At 46.7% G+C, this 17,288-nt stretch overlaps 3 protein-coding genes across 13 annotated transcripts in view; 2 read left to right on the top strand and 1 right to left on the bottom strand.

Annotated features, from left to right (window-relative positions):
- Positions 1-298: 298 nt before the first annotated feature.
- On the top strand, positions 299-10,436 carry PHYHD1 (phytanoyl-CoA dioxygenase domain containing 1). Of its 6 annotated transcripts, none has more exons than XR_012676747.1 (12): positions 299-1,663; positions 2,497-2,655; positions 3,187-3,262; positions 3,393-3,440; positions 5,037-5,092; positions 5,280-5,342; positions 5,439-5,460; positions 5,828-5,956; positions 6,838-6,979; positions 7,490-7,606; positions 7,753-7,879; positions 8,072-10,436. XR_012676747.1 is itself a non-coding variant. In XM_075170330.1 (11 exons), the coding sequence occupies exons 1-11, from the start codon at positions 1,631-1,633 to the stop codon at positions 8,115-8,117; spliced, it is 876 nt and encodes a 291-aa protein (XP_075026431.1). In that variant the 5' UTR covers positions 315-1,630; the 3' UTR covers positions 8,118-10,436. The 6 variants fall into 6 exon arrangements, 4 of the variants coding, with proteins under 4 accessions (XP_075026434.1, XP_075026431.1, XP_075026433.1 ...); XR_012676748.1 differs by having other exon boundaries at positions 300-1,663; positions 6,838-6,970; XM_075170330.1 differs by lacking the exon at positions 6,838-6,979 and having other exon boundaries at positions 315-1,663.
- A 657-nt stretch (positions 10,437-11,093) lies between these two features.
- On the bottom strand, positions 11,094-16,057 carry DOLK (dolichol kinase). 5 transcript variants are annotated; one of them, XM_075170321.1, is made up of 3 exons: positions 15,990-16,040; positions 14,548-15,369; positions 11,094-12,950 (listed from the first exon to the last, which is right to left on the bottom strand). In XM_075170321.1, the coding sequence occupies exon 3, from the start codon at positions 12,843-12,845 to the stop codon at positions 11,274-11,276; it is 1,572 nt and encodes a 523-aa protein (XP_075026422.1). In that variant the 5' UTR covers positions 12,846-12,950; positions 14,548-15,369; positions 15,990-16,040; the 3' UTR covers positions 11,094-11,273. The 5 variants fall into 5 exon arrangements, 4 of the variants coding, with proteins under 4 accessions (XP_075026422.1, XP_075026423.1, XP_075026421.1 ...); XM_075170322.1 differs by lacking the exon at positions 14,548-15,369 and having other exon boundaries at positions 15,990-16,057; XM_075170320.1 differs by lacking the exon at positions 15,990-16,040 and having other exon boundaries at positions 14,548-15,938.
- Positions 16,058-16,098: 41 nt separating this feature from the next.
- The window catches only part of NUP188 (nucleoporin 188), a 28,851-nt gene continuing 27,661 nt past the window's right edge, over positions 16,099-17,288 (top strand). For both annotated transcript variants that reach the window (XM_075170305.1, XM_075170304.1), the window contains exon 1: positions 16,099-16,173. In XM_075170305.1, the coding sequence (XP_075026406.1) occupies positions 16,148-16,173 (26 nt within the window). In that variant the 5' untranslated portion in view covers positions 16,099-16,147. The remainder of the gene's footprint in view (positions 16,174-17,288) is intronic.

Genomic DNA, 17,288 nt, shown 5'->3' with positions numbered 1-17,288 from the left:
AGATGGGGAGTGGAGAAGATGACGTGCTAAATTGCTGGAAAAAAAAATGCCTGGGAATGAGAAGTACATGACATTACGAATGACGGAGGTAACACGGAGAGGCACTGAGAGTGGCGTGGGAGTAGAAGGCATGTTTCTCCGGGCTTGCTGCCTCCCGGTGAGGGGCGAGGTGGGTCCTCATGAGATCGACTTACAGGCAATAGCTACACGGGGATTTTTCCCACTGGTTACACATCTTCCTTAAAGCCATTTCAGCTCCATCAGTTGGTGAGAGTACTCTAAGAGGAAGGAGGAGCTACTTGATTATTCTTTTGAGTTTTGCAGCATTGGAGGTTGATTGTTTCCCCTCCGTGTTTGTAGCCCAGTGATTAAAGTCTGGCAAAATTTAGCTTTTTAAACTACCAAATTCATATCCTCTTGTGTGCAGAGAAAAGCTTGAAAATAAGCTGTAAATGCTCAAAAAGAGAAAACACTGATTTCCCTTTTCATTAAAAACCAAAACCCACCTTGAACAAGATGAGGAGGGATTTTTATCCAGAGTTGATTCCCTTACAGAATAGAGGACTTTATTTTTTCGAACACATCTCTTTAAGATTTTCAGTTGCTAGCAAATATATTTGGAAGTAAACTCCTTCCCATGAGCATTTTGCACTCCTTCATTTTTCTGTTTGGTTTTTTTTTTTTGGCGAGGTGAGTGATGCATTCACCCCCCATGGTGTTATTTCTTTGGGGAGTGCTCCAGTGTTTCCTGCAAGAGCCAAACACATTTTTCTCTGGAGAGAAAAATCTTCCTCAGGGATTCCTGTGCAATGGGAAGAATGTGTTGGCGGGGAGCGCCACCGCTGGGCTGGCATCTTTTCTTCACTCTTCTGCCTTTTTCGATCTAGTTTCTGCACTTTCTCTCCCTGGTTTGAGCTGTGGCTTTGGGTTCGCCTATTTACATGCACATTCGGAGCCGCGGGAGAGCGAACCGAGGTGTACATCGCCAAAGAGCAGCTGTGAATGAAAATAACGGATACGTTCTCTATGAATTTTACCGAACCCTTAGGGAAAGCTCTTTAGGTTTAACACCCTTTAGTCTGCCAGTTGTCATCTGGGTTGCTGGAGTCCCTCTCAGGTGCCGAAGAGCCGGCAGGACTCGCTGACTGAGCAAAAAGGGCTCTGCAGGAGCCTGAATTGCCACTTCAAATTTGTTTCAAAACTTTCAGATCTTTTCATCCCACTTGAATCTTATTTTACCTCCCTTATCTTGTTTTACCACTGTGTTTACCAGCTTAACTGCTCTATTTTTTTTATTCTGGGTTATTAATTAAACCAGTGATTCCTCCTTGGAGTTAAGCAGTGAATCAAGTTTGTGATCGCACTTGAGCAGAACACTTTTGTGCACTTTAGGTAGCACCAAGAGCCAAAACAAAACTCTGCAGCCCCGAACGTCCCCGCCAGGAACAAATGCCCAGAGATGGGGACAAAATTCCTCGAGAGGCAGCTCTGCTGCGCAACAGTCCGGCTGCCCGGCGCTTGCTGTTATCACATGCTGGGAAAAGGATCACGTGAAGAGGCGGGGAGCTAGCCCTGCAGAGCGTGGGTGCTGGTGGTGGTGCCGGTGGGATCCTGGGAGCTTCTGCCCCTGATGGCGTCTGTAACCCAGCATCAGATCCAAAAGGTAAGGAACTGCACTCGGGGGAAGGAGCACGTCTGTAGTGCAGGCGGGTGACGCTACTTGTAAGACACGGTCACTGCTAGCTAACCCGTGAGCAGATCTAGCAAAGATCTGCTTTACGACACTTTATATCCTTCTCAGCTTCTTGTATTGCATTCATTTTGAGTGTATGAGGACCCTGCCGTGGCTAGAAAATCTTCCAGAGGGCAACTTGTCCTGCAGAGCTCTTGGAGGAATTTCTCTCGTGCCCTTCTGTCTCCGCTGCTCAGCTCTCATCCGTGAAGTTGAAATCTGCCTGTCAAAGGATAATCTCCAGGGTATTCTATATAAAGAAACAGTAATGCCACAGAGTTCACTTCATCTTGTAAGGGATTGTGTAGTCAACTGTGAGAAATCACCCAGGGATTTTTCCCTTAGAGAAAGCAATGCTTTGCAGCTTGTAAAGGAATCTCATTCTTATTTGGAATCCAGGTATGACTGCTCTGATCGTGTTAGCGGGCTTTGTGATTTAATAGTTGCTGGTCACAGTCTTAAATAAGATATCCTTAAGCCGCAAAGGCTCTAGTGAAGAGATCTTCTCTGCTTTGTGGACTGAGGGGTTGAGATATGTTGTTCCTACCTGTATGGAATCTGAGCCTGTTCGCGAACTATCTTTTTTACAACAGAAACCCCTCCTGAAATTAAAAATTAAGAGCACGTTGTCCAGCTGCAGAGCTGAAGTTGGGATGCTTCTCACGCCGGGCTGAGGCTCAGCCAAGGGCCAGAACTCTCTTCTCTTGCTTTGTGCTGCTTCCCCCGAGGGCTCCGGAGGAGAGCAGTCACCCCGTCTCTTCCAGTTCCGCGAGGATGGCTTCCTCGTCCTAGAGCATTTTTTCACCGCAGAGGAGTGTGACAGCATGAGGAACCAGATTCAGAGAATCGTATCGGAGATGGAAGTGCCACCGCACTGCCGCACCGAGTTCTCCACCAAGGAAGAGGAGCAGCTCCGGGCGCAGGTACCGAGAAGGGCAGGGCTGTCCCCTCGCAGTGCTGGAAGGAGAAAGGGAAAAGGCAAATAGCTGCTCAGGATTCGCCCTGGGGGACCGTGACTCTCTTTTCTAAGTGAACATAACGCTGTGAGAGGCATTTGCTCTCCAGCTTTCTACAGGTGTTTGGCCTTATCGGAGGGTGAAGGAGAGGGTGCGTGTGGCCCTGCCGTGCTTTCAGCCCCCACAACCGTTGCCCTCTCATAGGGGCAGCTCTCACAGATCACTCTGTACTTGTTCTGCAGACAGAAAATAGGTTATTTTTCAGGCAGCCAGCAAAAGAAAAGCAAGGGTAGCCCCTACGTGAGAGGTTCTTGTAAAGTCCTAATCAAGGCCAAGAGATTTAGTATTGTGGAAAGCCTTGGTATGAGCCATTTCTGTTGTTTTGTTTATGCTGCACCTTGATGGGGAAAAGATGCAGGTGAGTATTAACGCTTTGATCAAAGGTTCGTTTATGTTTTTACAAGGATACCATCTTTACTGGGCTCTTATCCCTGGCAGGGTAGCTCGGATTATTTCCTAACCAGTGGAGACAAGATTAGATTCTTCTTTGAGAAAGGCGTTTTGGATGAGAGAGGTAAGCTCTGGCCTGCGTTAGCCAGAGGGAGGGACAGGAGGAGGCTGGGTGAGGGGTCAGGGGCCGGTTTCCAGCTCTAGGGACGATTCCTGCTTTGCAAACAAGGTTAAATTCTGGTTTTGTTTTGTAGGTAACTTTCTAATTCCGAAGGAGAAATCCATCAGCAAGATTGGCCACGGTATGTTTAAAGGATGGGGTTTTGAGGGGGATGGACAAAAGGGATGTGGTTTTCAGACATGAGGATTTCTCCAGACCTACTCACTAGAAATAAGCTTGGCCATCAAAGTTGAAACCTTTCTGAGCAGAGAAGCGACTTCTTCCCTCTTGTGTTGCTTCTCTGTGCCTCCCGGGCACCACTGCACCAAATGTCGCAAACCTCACCCCCTCTCGCCACGGCGGCCACACCGCTCCCGTCTTCCCAACCCCGGGCTGTTTTGCTCTGGGTTTCTGCATTAAATTCCTCAACTTGATTTCTACACGTCAGTCCGCTTTTCCCCACGTCGCTCTGTCGCCGTCTCTGCAATCCTCTCCGTGCCGCCCCTCGCTCTCTGCTCTCAAAGGACTTAAAAATCTTCCGTTACGATCCTTTCCAAAAAAAACCCCTTCTCGGAGGGTTTTTTCAGCCGTGCATAGCTCAGAGTCACTGACACGCGAAGTTTGGACTTCAGCCCTTGTCCCTTTCATGTAAGAGATTGCCCTAATAAATTTACCACCTGAGACTGGTCACATTCAGTACAGAACAAACTGTGTCTCCCGTGTCCTTTCAGGGCTGGGCTGCCAACGCCGAGGCTGTCCTCCCTCCTCCAGTGTCACCCGCGGCTTTTCTTTACCCTTACTGGTTTCAGTTTGACCCATTTCCCCTCTCACTTGTTCCCTTTTGTTTTCAAACAATACATGGAAAAAGAGAGCAGGATTCGCTGCGTCTCCAAACCCATGAACTTTGTTCAGATTAAACTTCACTAAACTTGGAAATTCAGTAGGGAGAGGTCTCGCTGCTTTGGTTTTCTCAGAAAAACACTCTCCCTCTCCCAGCCCCTGCCAGGCTTCAGCCTCTCCCCAGGGGAAGTGAAAACAACTGTAGATGCCTGCTGACTCAGCAACTTAACAATTCAAAAGGCTTCTCTAGACTTATTTTTTTGTAATTACTCTTTTTGGTCGAGTCTTCCCTCATCCCTTGCTCGGGAGCAGCCCCTGCTGGACCCGCTCCTGTGTCCTCGTGGCAAAGTTGGTGACGGTGAGATGGAGGCACGATTCCGAGTCTTTGCTTCACGCTTTTGTCAGAGCTGGGCTGTAGCCAGCGTCTGTGCACCGACAGCTCCGACCTGCAGGTTGTGGCCCTCTGCGAAGGGCACCGAACCTAGCTCGTTTTTGCAGGAATTGCTTCTTTTGCTAAGTCTTAAGAACTGTGGTTTTAAAGGGTGAATTCACCTACGTGCCCCAGGGTCATGTACAGCGGCTGTCGTGTTAGCATTTGCATAATATAATACTTAATCACACGATACTCAATTTCTGTTCACTCTTTATACACTATTTTTTATACAGTTTGTGGCCAGTGAGTGATTATATTTTTGGGTCTCTAACGAAGATTGTACAAATGTACAAGTGTCGTATCACCTTAGGGGGATGAGCCAGGCGTGTCCGCTCTGGGGAGGGATGGAAGTTTCTGGCTGCAATTTATCTTGCGTGGCTGCCGTCTCCGCAGCTCATCACGGGGAGCTGCCAAGTTCCCTTCTGTTAACGAAACCTTCAGTCTGAGCCTTTTCTTTCCCCTTAGCTTTACATGCTCATGACCCCGTCTTCAAGCAGATCACCCACTCCTCCAAGGTGCAGGTGAGCTGTTACTGTTTCCTTGAGCGGTCTGGGGAAAAAAATAAATTAGGGAGTAGTTAATCTTAATTTTCTAGACTCCCAAGGATAGTAGTTTTGTCCGTAAAAGGAAATTTAAATATCTTCAAAGAATAATGCCTTATAGCGTGCAGAAAACAGCAAACATGAATCTTGGAAAGTTTTCTTGCAGGAATTGGGAAGAAAACTAGGGCTTGAGAGACCAGTAGTTGTGCAAAGCATGTATATCTTCAAGGTACGGTAACTCAAGTCGCCTTGTCACTCAAGAAATAAGACCCTGTTAGGTGGGAAGCTGTGAAACTCTTCCCACATCACCTTTCTTTCCTTGCAGCAACCTGGCATTGGCGGTGAAGGTGAGATTCGTATTATCCCTCTATCACGCTGCAGATAACACTCCTTTAGGAAAGGAATATTACCAGGAAAAAGACTCAGAATCAGACTTAACCCTGTCAGTTTTGTGGTCCAAACCTTCTTAAAATTATTAAAAACCATCCACGTTTTCCAGAAATGTTTCTACATCATATGCAACTTGAACAAAGAGCTACTTTTCCATTTGCAGCGGGCTGACTGGGGGTATTTTTATGTAAGATTTAATGAGTATGAGGATGGGTGGGCAGGGTAGGTCAGGTCAAGAAGTCTGGGAGAACAAGCCCGCCGTCCTTCTAGCGGTACTGAATTCCTCCGGCATGAGAAGACCCTAAGGACTGTGTCTCGTTGCAGTCACCCCCCACCAGGATGCCACCTTCCTGCACACGCAGCCCCTGGGCAGAATCCTGGGCTTCTGGATCGCCCTGGAAGATGCCACGCGGGAGAACGGCTGCTTGTGGTTCATTCCTGGCTCTCACACCAGTAAGTCCTGGTGGTTTGGTGCTGTGAGACGCGTTCCTCATCTTGATTAAGGGTGGAGGGTAACGCGGGCCGTGTTGTGTTCTCTGCATCGCGCGGTGCCTGCGGAAACGCGCTGCCGGTCTTGTTTGTTGGAAGGACGGCTGTTTACTGCAAGGATCTCCCCCCGTGCCGTTGTCAAATCTACAGCCACATTTTCCAGCAGGTTATTAACTGCCTCACTTTGCTCTTGGCCACCAGTCCATCACATGAGCCTAATAGAACAATATTTTTTAATAAGAAATAGTATGCATGACCGACTGTGTTTAGTTTTAAGTTGATATCTAGCCTAGAAACAAAGAATCCGGGCACTGGGGCAAGGAAGGACAGTCCTCCTGAATTTTTATTTCCTCCAGATCCTGTTAAGGGGAGGCCCATTAAACCTGCTCCTGAACCTTTTCTTTTCATTTCAGTATTATTTCGGAAGCTTCCCCTGCAAGATTCAGAGTCTTCCTTGCCAGGCCACTGAGATTTAAGACTTCAGTGTAAAGAAGGTCTCAGACTACGGGGTCCTTTCCTCCTGTAGAGAGGCAGTGTGCTGGTGCTCCCTCCACAGTTCCGACTGTAGCCTCGAAAAGGTTCATCAAGTCTGATCTGGACCGCAAAGACTAATCATCCTCCTTTTGCCTTCCAGAGTAGGAATACACTGAGAAATCACACTTTTTTTTCTTTTTTTTTTTTTCTTCATCCACTCACAAAACTGTTCCTTTTCCACCTTGCACCCCCTTCACAAAGATCCCCTTTTTTGCCCTGGCCAATAAAATTTTTAGTCCTCACAGCCCTATGTAAGGGCAATAAAAATCCTCTTCCATGCACAAACTGTCCAATATTGGTCTGGATTTCAGTAACAAGGAAAGCCTCCAGGTCCTCCAGGGATCGCGTGGACACCACGCGAGCCATCGGAGACCAGTGTCCCAGGGGAAGGCACAGACAAAACCAGATCAGCACAGACTCACGGAACGGCTGTTGTCAGCGATGGTACTTGCTGTGTGTAACCGCTGTTGGATTACCAGCACAGCCTTCTGTTTTTCACCACCTCTAGGGCACGCTGCTCAGCTTTAAACTGTTGCTTACCGAAGCGTTCACTCACTGAGTGTGGTCGTAGTGCCCTTAAGATTTTAAGGCGCTGATCCCTCATAAATTCTGGAGTCAGCTGCATTCTGATTGCAATTTATGCTCTTATAGAAAGGAGAAATGGACCAAAGGTTGGCTTTGCATAAGCGTATGACTATTGGTGTTCCTAAAGGGTTATGTTGCAATGCACAGAAAGAGCCAAAAAGGCAACCAAAAGGCAGTTGTTTATCAGTTTTTGCCACAGCTGGAAAATCCTAAATCTTTGTTTAATGAAAAAAACCCACCCAAATTACTAAGGAAAAAATTGAATAGACTGTAATAATAAAGTTCCTGTCATTGCCAAGAGAAGTTGTTCCTCTGCTGTGCAGAATGTAGCTAGCTGTTTCATTTTTATGGGTGTTTGCTTATTCTGTGGATTTGCAGGTGGAATTACCCGGAGAATGGTCCGTGCGGCTTCAGGTTCCTCAACGTGTGTAGAGTTTGTAGGGTCAGAGCCAGCCTACGACAACAGCCAGTTCATACCTCTGCCTATAAGTAAAGGTAAAACCACCCCCCAAACAAGTCCGCGTTACAGCTCGCGAACACAAGAGAGCTACAACTGCATTTTAACACTCTCAACTTCCCTGATGTTTTAAAGCTAGCACTGGCAATTTGAAAACAGCAGCACGGATGTTTCTTTCAAACAGGTGGACTCATTCTCATCCACGGTGAAGTCGTCCACAAGAGTGAACTGAACAGCTCGGGGTCTTCTCGCCACGCGTTCACCTTCCATGTGATGGAAGCCAAAGACACCAGCTGGAGCAAAGAGAACTGGTACGGTCGCCATCCTAACAAGCAGCTGAGGCAACTACAGCCTTTTCAATGCAATAGCCAGGATAAACTTTTATTGGTGGTCTTGCACGTCCCACGGTTTCTGTTGGTAGCACCTCAGTTGGCATTGATTTCATACCCGTAGAACTGGAATAGCCTCTGAAGTTTTGTTTTTACCTCTTCCTTACTTCCTAGGCTCCAGCCAACTCCTGAACTGCCTTTTCCATCGCTCTACACCTGAAGTTAGTGATTGGCTTCTGGAGTCAATAGCTGATCAATATTCCTTTCTGATCGTTCGTTCACGTTCCCTTTAAATACAACTTTCACTAGATCAGCTCTCAAGATGAATTTATCATCTCCTCAGAACAGGGACCCTTGACACGGCCGAACACACCGGCATCAGGCAGAAGCTTCTACTACAGCATGAGCCGCACAGGCATGGGAATAGTCACCCCGTCCTTTTGGTAAGGGAACTTCTTCAGTTTTGAGAATACACCGTTAAAGACCGTTGCACCTTGACTGGGACCAGTTAAGAAGGATTTCTTCGTGCAGATACTCGGTATTTTCTTCTGTTTAAGTCAAGAGCTTCTCTAGTGCCTTGCTTGGCTGTGTCGATCCCAGCGCTGCAGACAAACGTGTCGTGTGAGGATGGCCGACTTTTACCCTTAGGTCTCTGTCCTATTGTTTGAATAATAGTGATTAAAAATAATCCTATTGTAGGCAAAATGAAGCAGGACGTCTACTTTTAAAGTCTACTTTTATAATCAATTTTCTAAGTATTTCTAGCAAACTGTAGCTGAGTGTTTGATCTCTGGGTGTGTTGATTAAAAATATTACAGTTCTTAAAGATTCATGGTGAAATTAGGAAAACAAAAAACCCCAACCAAGCTCCTAACATTTAAATAAAGAAATAGAAATTCTCCCTTTCATCTCCCTCATCTTTTCTTTGAGGAAGACACAGTGCGACCTTCTCCCAACAGACGAGGGAGCGCTAAGACGACCGGTTTGAACTCTCAATGTGCGCAAGAACAATTACTACCCCAAACCCCAACAAAACCGAACCAACTCTCAGCAAGGTGAAACCTGAGCAATGCTAAGAAACACAAGTTACATCCGAGGCAAGCTCAAGCCTGTGTCCTAAACTGAACAGGGGCCGTGTAGGTGTAACCTCACTGGCGCTGGTGCCGTGGCAACCCTGGGACACGAGCCCGGTATCATCAGTGCACTAATTACATTGTGGTGACCCCAAGACTGCTCGGAGTCGGGGCAGCGTGAACCCCAGTTCTTACTGACCCATCACAGAAGTAGATGGCTGTCTCTGGCATTTGTTTGATGTGAAATAGCCAAATTTGGTTTCTTTACGGTAAGAAGTTTCCTTTCAGCCCTTTGGGCTTTGCTGGGCAGTGCAGAATCGGTTCGGTATAGAATTCACCCCAGAGGAACGATCCGGTGGCTGTAGTGGGAATTAGGAAGCTGGGCAATTGTAGAGTTCAACGTTTCCGCAGGTAGAGCTGCCCGCCCCCACCTTTTCTACAGTTTGTCCGAAAGCTGCGGGCGCGCGGAGGGAAGTGGCTTCCTTTAGCTCTGGTGCTATGTTGTGCCGTTAGCGGGGAAGGCTGTGGCTCGTGGGGGAAGCAGCTGAAGCTTTTTCTGTATCTTCCCATTAGAAGAGTTAATAATTTAGAATAGCGCCTTTCTGCTGAGGAGTGATAGTTTGTCCTCTGATGATGTGCAGCGCGACCTGCGATGTTCAAAACATCTAGTTCAAGTGCATAAATAAAAGCAAGAAGCTGGACTGGATTTGCAGGATTTCCTGTTAAACGTGAAGGGAACTCAGTCGAGCACAATTATTGAGTTTGGTTTCCTACAAAAAGTATCTGACGACTTATTGCATTATTAACCAAACCCAACTCTGGGCAGTTTTGACATCCTCAGGAAAAGCCGTGTCAAATGCCAGGAGCCCTGCCCAGGCAGGGGGGTAGATTGGGCAACGCCGCCTCTCGGCTGTTCGAGTCCTGGCTTGTTGCAGGGACAAACACGATATCAGATTCTGGGGCAATTTTGCTGGCCCAGAGCAGTAGTTTCACTCCACCCCCGGTCTTATTCTCACTCCCAAGACACAGTCTCGGGGCTAGGACTGCAGGGCAGTATTGTGTAAGGTATCTTGGACGCACACAAAACCGTTCCCAAAAGTGAATAAAAAGTGTCAGAAGTTAAGTTCATCCTGCAAACAAGAATCCTGGAATACAAATCTTCTGCTTGGACACTTCTGGGGGAAGGGGAGAGGCAGGGAGGACACGTGCTGATGTGTCCTGTTCCAAGGGACACTTGGCAAACCGGCGAGATGAGAGTATCAGTGCAGAAGTGTGTAATATATAAGAATTAGGTGGGTTTTTTGGCCACAAAATGGTAGTTATAATTTTAATTAAACGGATAGAATTAAATGGCTTTACTGTTTGTTGACAGAAGCACTTTTATAAATTGTTTGATTAAACATCTAGCTGAAAAAATGTGAAAAGTAGAAAACTGCAATAGTATTAAAGTAGTTTATTGATTTTAACAGATTTTCTGCTTTCATGATTAACGTCTAATTAGTTTTTTTCCGTGACTTCGCTTAGTTTTTTTCCCCCTATATTGAATGTTATTCCAAATGAACTTAGGGATTAAAATCTTGAAGAAGATAAAACATTTTTCTTGTTGCATAAATCTCCAGGGCTAAAACTCCAACTCCCTCGTTAGTACTGTTTGGAATAAGAGTCTCTTAGATTCTCAAACCTCCGGCACCCGCCCCAGATAAACTTTGCTATTACAGCTACTGAATTTGAAGTCGTGTTCATACATCGCAGCGCGTGAGTACGGCTCTTGTTGACGGTGACAGTCGTATTTACGTTGTGTAGACAGCGGCACCCTCATTATAAAACATGCTTTAAATGGTGCTTGTACGGAAATGAGGAGTTCGCATACGCGGCAATACCAGATGGCAGGGCTCAGTACAGTAAAACAAGTTTTGGCTCTGATGCAATACAGAGGTAGCAAAATTTGAGAGGTTTGCTAATTTTTTTCCCCTCATTGACTTACCTCTTCTTCCTCCACCTCCTTTGCCTCTGAGCACCCAGAAGAGACACGGAAACAGCATTTGTGTTTAATAATCGAATTTACAAGTCATGTTTGTGTTCTTCTGAGAACATAAATCAACTCATGCTGTTTTAAACAGGGGAAAACACCAAGACCAAAACAAAACCTTTATTTTAAATAGGTCTTTTTCATTCCTGTTTTTAACAATTCCATCTGCTGTACCAAAAGCAGTGTTTAGATCAGCTTTGCGCTCTCATTACAGTGGACATTCTATTACCACTTTTCTCTAGAAAGGGAGAAACCTCTGTTCCTGGAAGTGCTTCTACACCATAAACATTATCTGGAGGTAGAGAGGCAACAGCAGATTATCAATTTGGGTAGTATAAGCTTCCAAAAGAGAAACTAAACTCACAGACGTCAAAATCCAGGCATAGCTGGAGTTCAGATTTACGCTGCTGTCAAAGATCAGAATAAGAGCCACAGCAATGATCTGAGCAAAAACAGCTGTCATTGTCCCTTCAAAGGTCTTCTTCGTTCCCGGCCATTTGATTTCCCCCATTGTACTACCAAAAACAGAGGCAATGGTATCTCCTACCCCTACTGCCAGTACCCCAGAGTAGGGGACCAGAGCTCCCACCCCAGACAAGGTACCTTTAGGAGCACAAGATCTGGGGAACAACCATACCGGGAGGGACATGCCAAGGAGGAGATAAATATGAGTCAAGATTAGAGGTCCACTGTCTCTTTCATCCAAGAAGAGAGACAGCAAATACCTAAGGGTTTGGCCAAATGGTTTGATCCTGAAGTACCGAATATACTCTAAGAAGATAAACACTGCCAGACACAGTACTGCAGCAACGTAGAGAAGCTGGCGGTCATAAATTAGTCCAGGAACATAAGTAGCTACAACAATGAAATGGAAATATTTCCTGGTTATAGTCGAGGCCTGGTGTTTTTTAGATTCAGATGATCTCTTAGCATTCTGGTAGAAAACTACGCCACATGCTGAAGCAGCCAAAAAGGTCCAATATACAAGAAGGTAAACTCTCGTCTGTGTCTGAAACAGAAACTGGAGTAGCCAGAACAAAGGGTTCCTCTGGATCAGTCGGTACAGCCAAGGCATGATGACCCCTAAGCCTAGCACTGCTGTCATCATGTGGAAAAACATGGAGGAGATCCACGTCCCCGAATCCATGAAAATGAAGAGCACAGTGAAAAAAAGCCCAAGAAGAACAACTCCAACAACTGCTACCAGAAGGAAAAAGTCTATGGGATCACCTCTGCCCTCGATTACATTCAGTGAGCGTTTAATGAGCTGATTGAAAACAAAACTTATACCTCCGAGAACTAGCAACGCTTCTCCAGGAGTAAAACATCGAGGCAACAAGTACAGCAAGATCATACTGAGGTAGACAAAAATTAGCAGCACTTCTAGGACCTCTATCACTTCTGAAACAGTCAAAGAGTGCTTCATGGTATAGATAATGATACTGCCAGCAACACCAGTAAGTATGCAAGTGTTGGTTGGCACAGGTTTTGTGATGCCAACCGCTATCACAGACAGAAAGAGAGCAACCAGCATGCCAGTGGAAGCTACGACTATGCCAAAACGTTCGAAGTACACAATGCCAGCAGACTTGCACCTCTCCTTCATCGCTATCCCCAGCAAGGGGATGACCATGCTGGCTGGCAGGAGGCCGCTGTTCGCTGCTGTACGGAAGCGGAATACAGCCCCACCCAGCTGGAGCAGACGGTCCCATTTGAATTGGACATAAAACGCCTGGATGGCGAGAGCGACAGCGCACCAGGAATACCGGTCCCACACCACTGCGTGCACAAAGAGAACGATGATGAACACGATCAGGGATTCCACCAGCACTGGCTTGTTTAACATGATGCCAGTCCAACGTAGCTCAAGCTTTCAAAATCTTTCTCAGCAGTCCCGACGTGCTCAATAGTTGTCCATCAGGAAGAATTCCCTTTCATGCTACTGCAATTCCTATTTAAAAAAAAAAAAAGAGCGAAGAATTAAAGCACCTACTAGAAAAGCTAAAGCTTTCGCACAGCTGTTTGGTTCTTAAGCTCAATTTAAACCGATAGTTATTTGCCAATTGTTAATGTCAACGAACAGGTGAATAAAAAAAAAAAATAAAACCAGTGAGGTAATGGATCAGCCAAAACTGTTATCCCCCTCTGATAATCAGAGAAGTCAGCCTGCAGTGACAGAAATGAACCACTGAATACTGGTAGATATTCAGATACAGTTTTAAATATTTCTCTTGCAGTGTCTTTGAATTGAAATGTGAGGCAAACAAGCCATAAATATTCCCAGAAGGCTTCATTGTGATGGTGTGAATTTGAAATATAGTTAATTCAAATGTTTAAAGGTAATTTTAGAACCTAATTTTGTATGCGGTTTTCACTGTATTTTTACAGAGCGTTCCTCCTTTTATTAAAAATTTCTCCTCCCGCTGCTGTGCAGAACCCCCCTGTTACTGGTGTTATGATTGAATACTTCCACTACTGCAGCAGGTGTTTTATAATGCTATGTAGTATTTACAATAGAAGTAGGAAAGAAAACATCACAATCATTAAAAAAAAAACCCCCGTCAGATGGCATACTTTATCTAATTTTGATCTATTACCAGAACTGTCAAGATAAGTTGGAAATCTGAGAAAAATCAAATGAACAGAAATCATTTTGCCTGCAGCCATGATAGGATGTTCAACACATCCTCAGTATTAAGCAGCTTAATTTGTTTTGCTTCTACAGCACTGCTGGGTCATATTTGTTACAAAGATATCTAGTCTAAAATATGCTTCTAGTCGGTCTCGACATATTGGCAATATTCTGTTTAACTCTAGGATGTGCTGTAGCCATATGATTTTACCATTATACAGCTTCATTTGTGAGTAAATGAGTCTGATTTATTCTTCCTTATCTTTAAAGAAAGGCATTGGCTTAATTTCTCTTCAACCCAAGGCACAGCCTCTTCCCCCGTCAGATATCCTGATTCCCATTTTCCCACTGAGAATCCCACACTCCCATTTTAGAGAGACTCTAGATCTGTATCAGGAAGTGAACTATTTTAATGTTAGTCAGTCATTAATGACACTAAACAAATACTAGCAAGTCTCATCCCAAAAATGCATCATTACTTCCTAAGTGATTTGTTTAACTAACACGATTTTCTTCAAATTCTTCAAGAGTATGTAAACCTTGTAAGAGATTCTTAATCACGATCTAAAGCTGTAATTGTTTGCTATATCCCCTCACTCCCTTGTCTTACTAACACTGCATTTATAGCACTTCACCTTCTCTGAATCAAGGCAAACTAATCTTTCCTTTAAACTTTTGGACTATAAGATAAATAGTTGAGATAATCAGCAACGCACATAATGACTCTATCAAGTTAAATCAGATCTTCTTCGAAGTATCATGGGCATTCAAACATTGTGCAATTCTCACCAGCGTTTATTGCTTTCTGGCAACCTTTATTCCTCCTTATCCGTAATTTGATATTACGTCTTAGCCATATATAGCCTGTACCATATATAACCTATACTGGTATCTCTCTTGCAGTCTTTGAAGGTACCTGTTTCTGTACTTCTGTTGGCAACAGAATGGCTGATCCAGTTGTGTGTATCCCTGCTGGGCATGATAGCTCCAGCTGAAACTTTGGATTGCTTCATCCTTCCTGGCCCACCCGTAAGCCGATTAGTAGTAAACTCTTATTAAATTCTGTTCCGCCCGTCTCAGTACTAATATCTACACTAGCTCCCTCGTGGAAGGCTAGAAGTTTATTTAAAGTTCTGGTTTGGGTTTTCATCCAGCGTTGACCGGTGTCACCAGATTATAAAGCTGATAGAGATCTTAGTAGTAATATCACTGGGTAACTATTAAAGTTTGTACCGTCAAACTCCCTTACGCTGTGGGTCTGGAGCGTTTAGTTATTTATGACTTTGTACTGAAAACTCTTAATTATTAATAGACTGCTCTTTGGCATCCTTATTCGTATAGCCTGAAATACTCGATTGCCAAACAACTTCATTACATTTACTGTTGCTATATAGCTAGAGCAGGCCAAGTGTAATCTTTTTGCCATCACAATTCATTTTTAAACAGAACAGGAGAAGATTTATTAAATAATGTTTTATTTATAGTCAATAAAACAGAACTGGCATGGGCAGTATCTACCTATGACCAATAACGGTTTTGGGGTCCCACTCCTTGTTTCTGAGCACAGGGGAGGGGGGAGCTTAAGGCTTATTTGAGAAGAGGCAGAGTAAATACCTCACACTAGCCAAAGACTGAAAAAAACCTCCCGCTCAGTCTGCCAACTTTAAGGTTGCAACCCAGCTCTTGCCTCAATAATGTCCCAGGACAGCTTCCCCCAGCAGGCAGCCCGCCAGCTCGGCTATAAGAGAAGGAAGAACTTCACCATACGAGACGCAGGTCTCCTACTCTCATGCAGCAGCTTTGAATTTGCCACCACGCGATGTATTTCACTGCTGAGTTATTTCATTTCCTTGCGGCCGCTGCAATTCCCTCCTCCACACGTTCTTTCAGGCCAGGTGAAGCTCCGCAGCCCTCCCGCTCTCTCACACATCCAACGGGACCCATCGCCCCGTTTCAAGCCGGATTAAGGGTTTTCTGCCCGTCCCGTGATCTGCATCCCGGCTGCTCGGGGCAGGGGAGCTTCCCGCTGCCGTGCTCCCAGACGCCCGGCAGCCCTCGCCCTTCTGCAGCACCTGCCTCCTCCCTCTCTTCCCTGTGTCTCCCGCAGCGCTGCGGGCTCCCCTCGCCCTGTCCTTCCGCGCCGCCCTCCGCCTCCTCTCCCGCTCAGCCGCGGCACCCCGCAACCCAGCCTTCGCTACAGGGAAGCTGCGGCGGGGCACGGGCTGCAGCGGGGATGGGGGGGGCAACAGCCCCCGGAAGATCCTGGAGCCGCTGCCCGGGTGAGCCCCGGGTCCCGCCGAGGAGCTGCGGCCTTCCCCGACGGCCCCGCCGCAGCCCGGGAGCCGAGCGCGCACCCACCTCACAGGACGCCGCCATCTTGGCGCTGCCGCCTGTCACATGACCCAGCCCGCCGGGGACGGGGCGGGAGGCGGAGCGGCGGCCCCACCACGTGACGCCGGCGCTGGGGAGGAGCGGGGACGACTCCGCGCGGCGGGTCACGTGAGAGGGGAGCGAAGATGGCGGAGGGCGGGCTGTGCGAGAGGTGCGGGGCCGCGGCCGCGGCGGCGGCTGCTCCGGCGGGGGATGTGGGGGGGAAGGCGGGGGCGGCCCCGGCCCCGTCCGTCGCTGCGCGCGGGCCCCCCTCCGCGGGGCGGGGGCGGGCAGAGAGGGGCGCGGCGGGGAGGGGGGCAGCGCCGGCGGGGGGAGCGGGGCCCGCGCCGCCTGGCCCCGCCCCGCCCGTCGCTGAGGGGCCCCTCGGGAACTCCCCAGGCGGCTGAATTCCGGTGTTCGTAGTGACTTTTCAGGGATTTTGCGTTTCTTTTATTCTGCCGTATTAGAAAAGATGAAACGTTAACTAGAACTCCTCAAAAGCTTTTGCTTTTGCGAAGCTGCAGTCTCGCTTCGCGCTAACATCTCGGAGGCGTCTGTCAGACCTCCGGGTCCCGGAGCTGCTCTCGTGAAGAGCAGCGCGTGCAAGGGTTGATTTTCACCTTTTGGACAACTCTTTGCAAATACAAAAATCAAAATAGAGATGTGGAAGATGTGTAAAGGAGGCTATTCAGTGAATCCCAGGTTCAGTGATCACTTTAGATCGCTGCCTTCATTTGTCCTGAGCACGTTTTTTGACGTTTATTGTAACGTTTCTATGCTCTGGAGTGTTCCTAGATGTCTAATTTTTATTAAATGAATGTCTATAAGCCCTAATGGGGACAAGAACACCACTGTTACATGTGATCGCGTAAAGAGAGCATTCCTTCCATAGCTGTCCTGGAGTCTAACGAACTGGCAACAAACCACGGTCTGTTTTATTCACAGAAGAGGTTAGGAGGGAGTGAAGAGTAGAAGGGTTGGCTCTGCTAGGCTGGTGCTCAGTTCTACAAATCGATTCTTTTCTTGGTAAAATTCTGTGGCCTTTCGGCACGCTGTGTGGGCTGGAGAGGTTTGTTAGTTTATACGCAGGAGGTGCACCTAACTGTCAAGGAATTAGCAGGTAGAAATTACGTTGATAGGTGTACTGCAAATAATAGGTCTTATCATTTAAGTGGCACCACGTGTCAAAAGTTGCAGATGACTTTCACTGCCTTACTGAGTTATTTTGATGATGCTATTCTAAAAATAAGTTAATGAGTGTTCTTGCTCTTGTAGGCAGTCTTTGCG

This window comes from Calonectris borealis, chromosome 21 (assembly GCF_964195595.1).
Source record: "Calonectris borealis chromosome 21, bCalBor7.hap1.2, whole genome shotgun sequence".
NCBI lineage: Eukaryota > Metazoa > Chordata > Aves > Procellariiformes > Procellariidae > Calonectris > Calonectris borealis.
This window is presented reverse-complemented; position numbering and strand designations above follow the sequence as displayed.

Bases quoted from the DNA above. Each gene is read 5' to 3' on its own strand.
- PHYHD1 (XM_075170330.1), top strand. From the start codon at position 1,631: ATGGCGTCTGTAACCCAGCATCAGATCCAAAAG. The intron at 5,461-5,827 runs GTGAGATTCGTA...GTCTCGTTGCAG, and splicing joins ACCTGGCATTGGCGGTGAAG to TCACCCCCCACCAGGATGCC. The intron at 7,607-7,752 runs GTAAAACCACCC...TCTTTCAAACAG, and splicing joins ACCTCTGCCTATAAGTAAAG to GTGGACTCATTCTCATCCAC.
- DOLK (XM_075170322.1), bottom strand. From the start codon at position 12,845: ATGTTAAACAAGCCAGTGCTGGTGGAATCCCTGATCGTGTTCATCATC.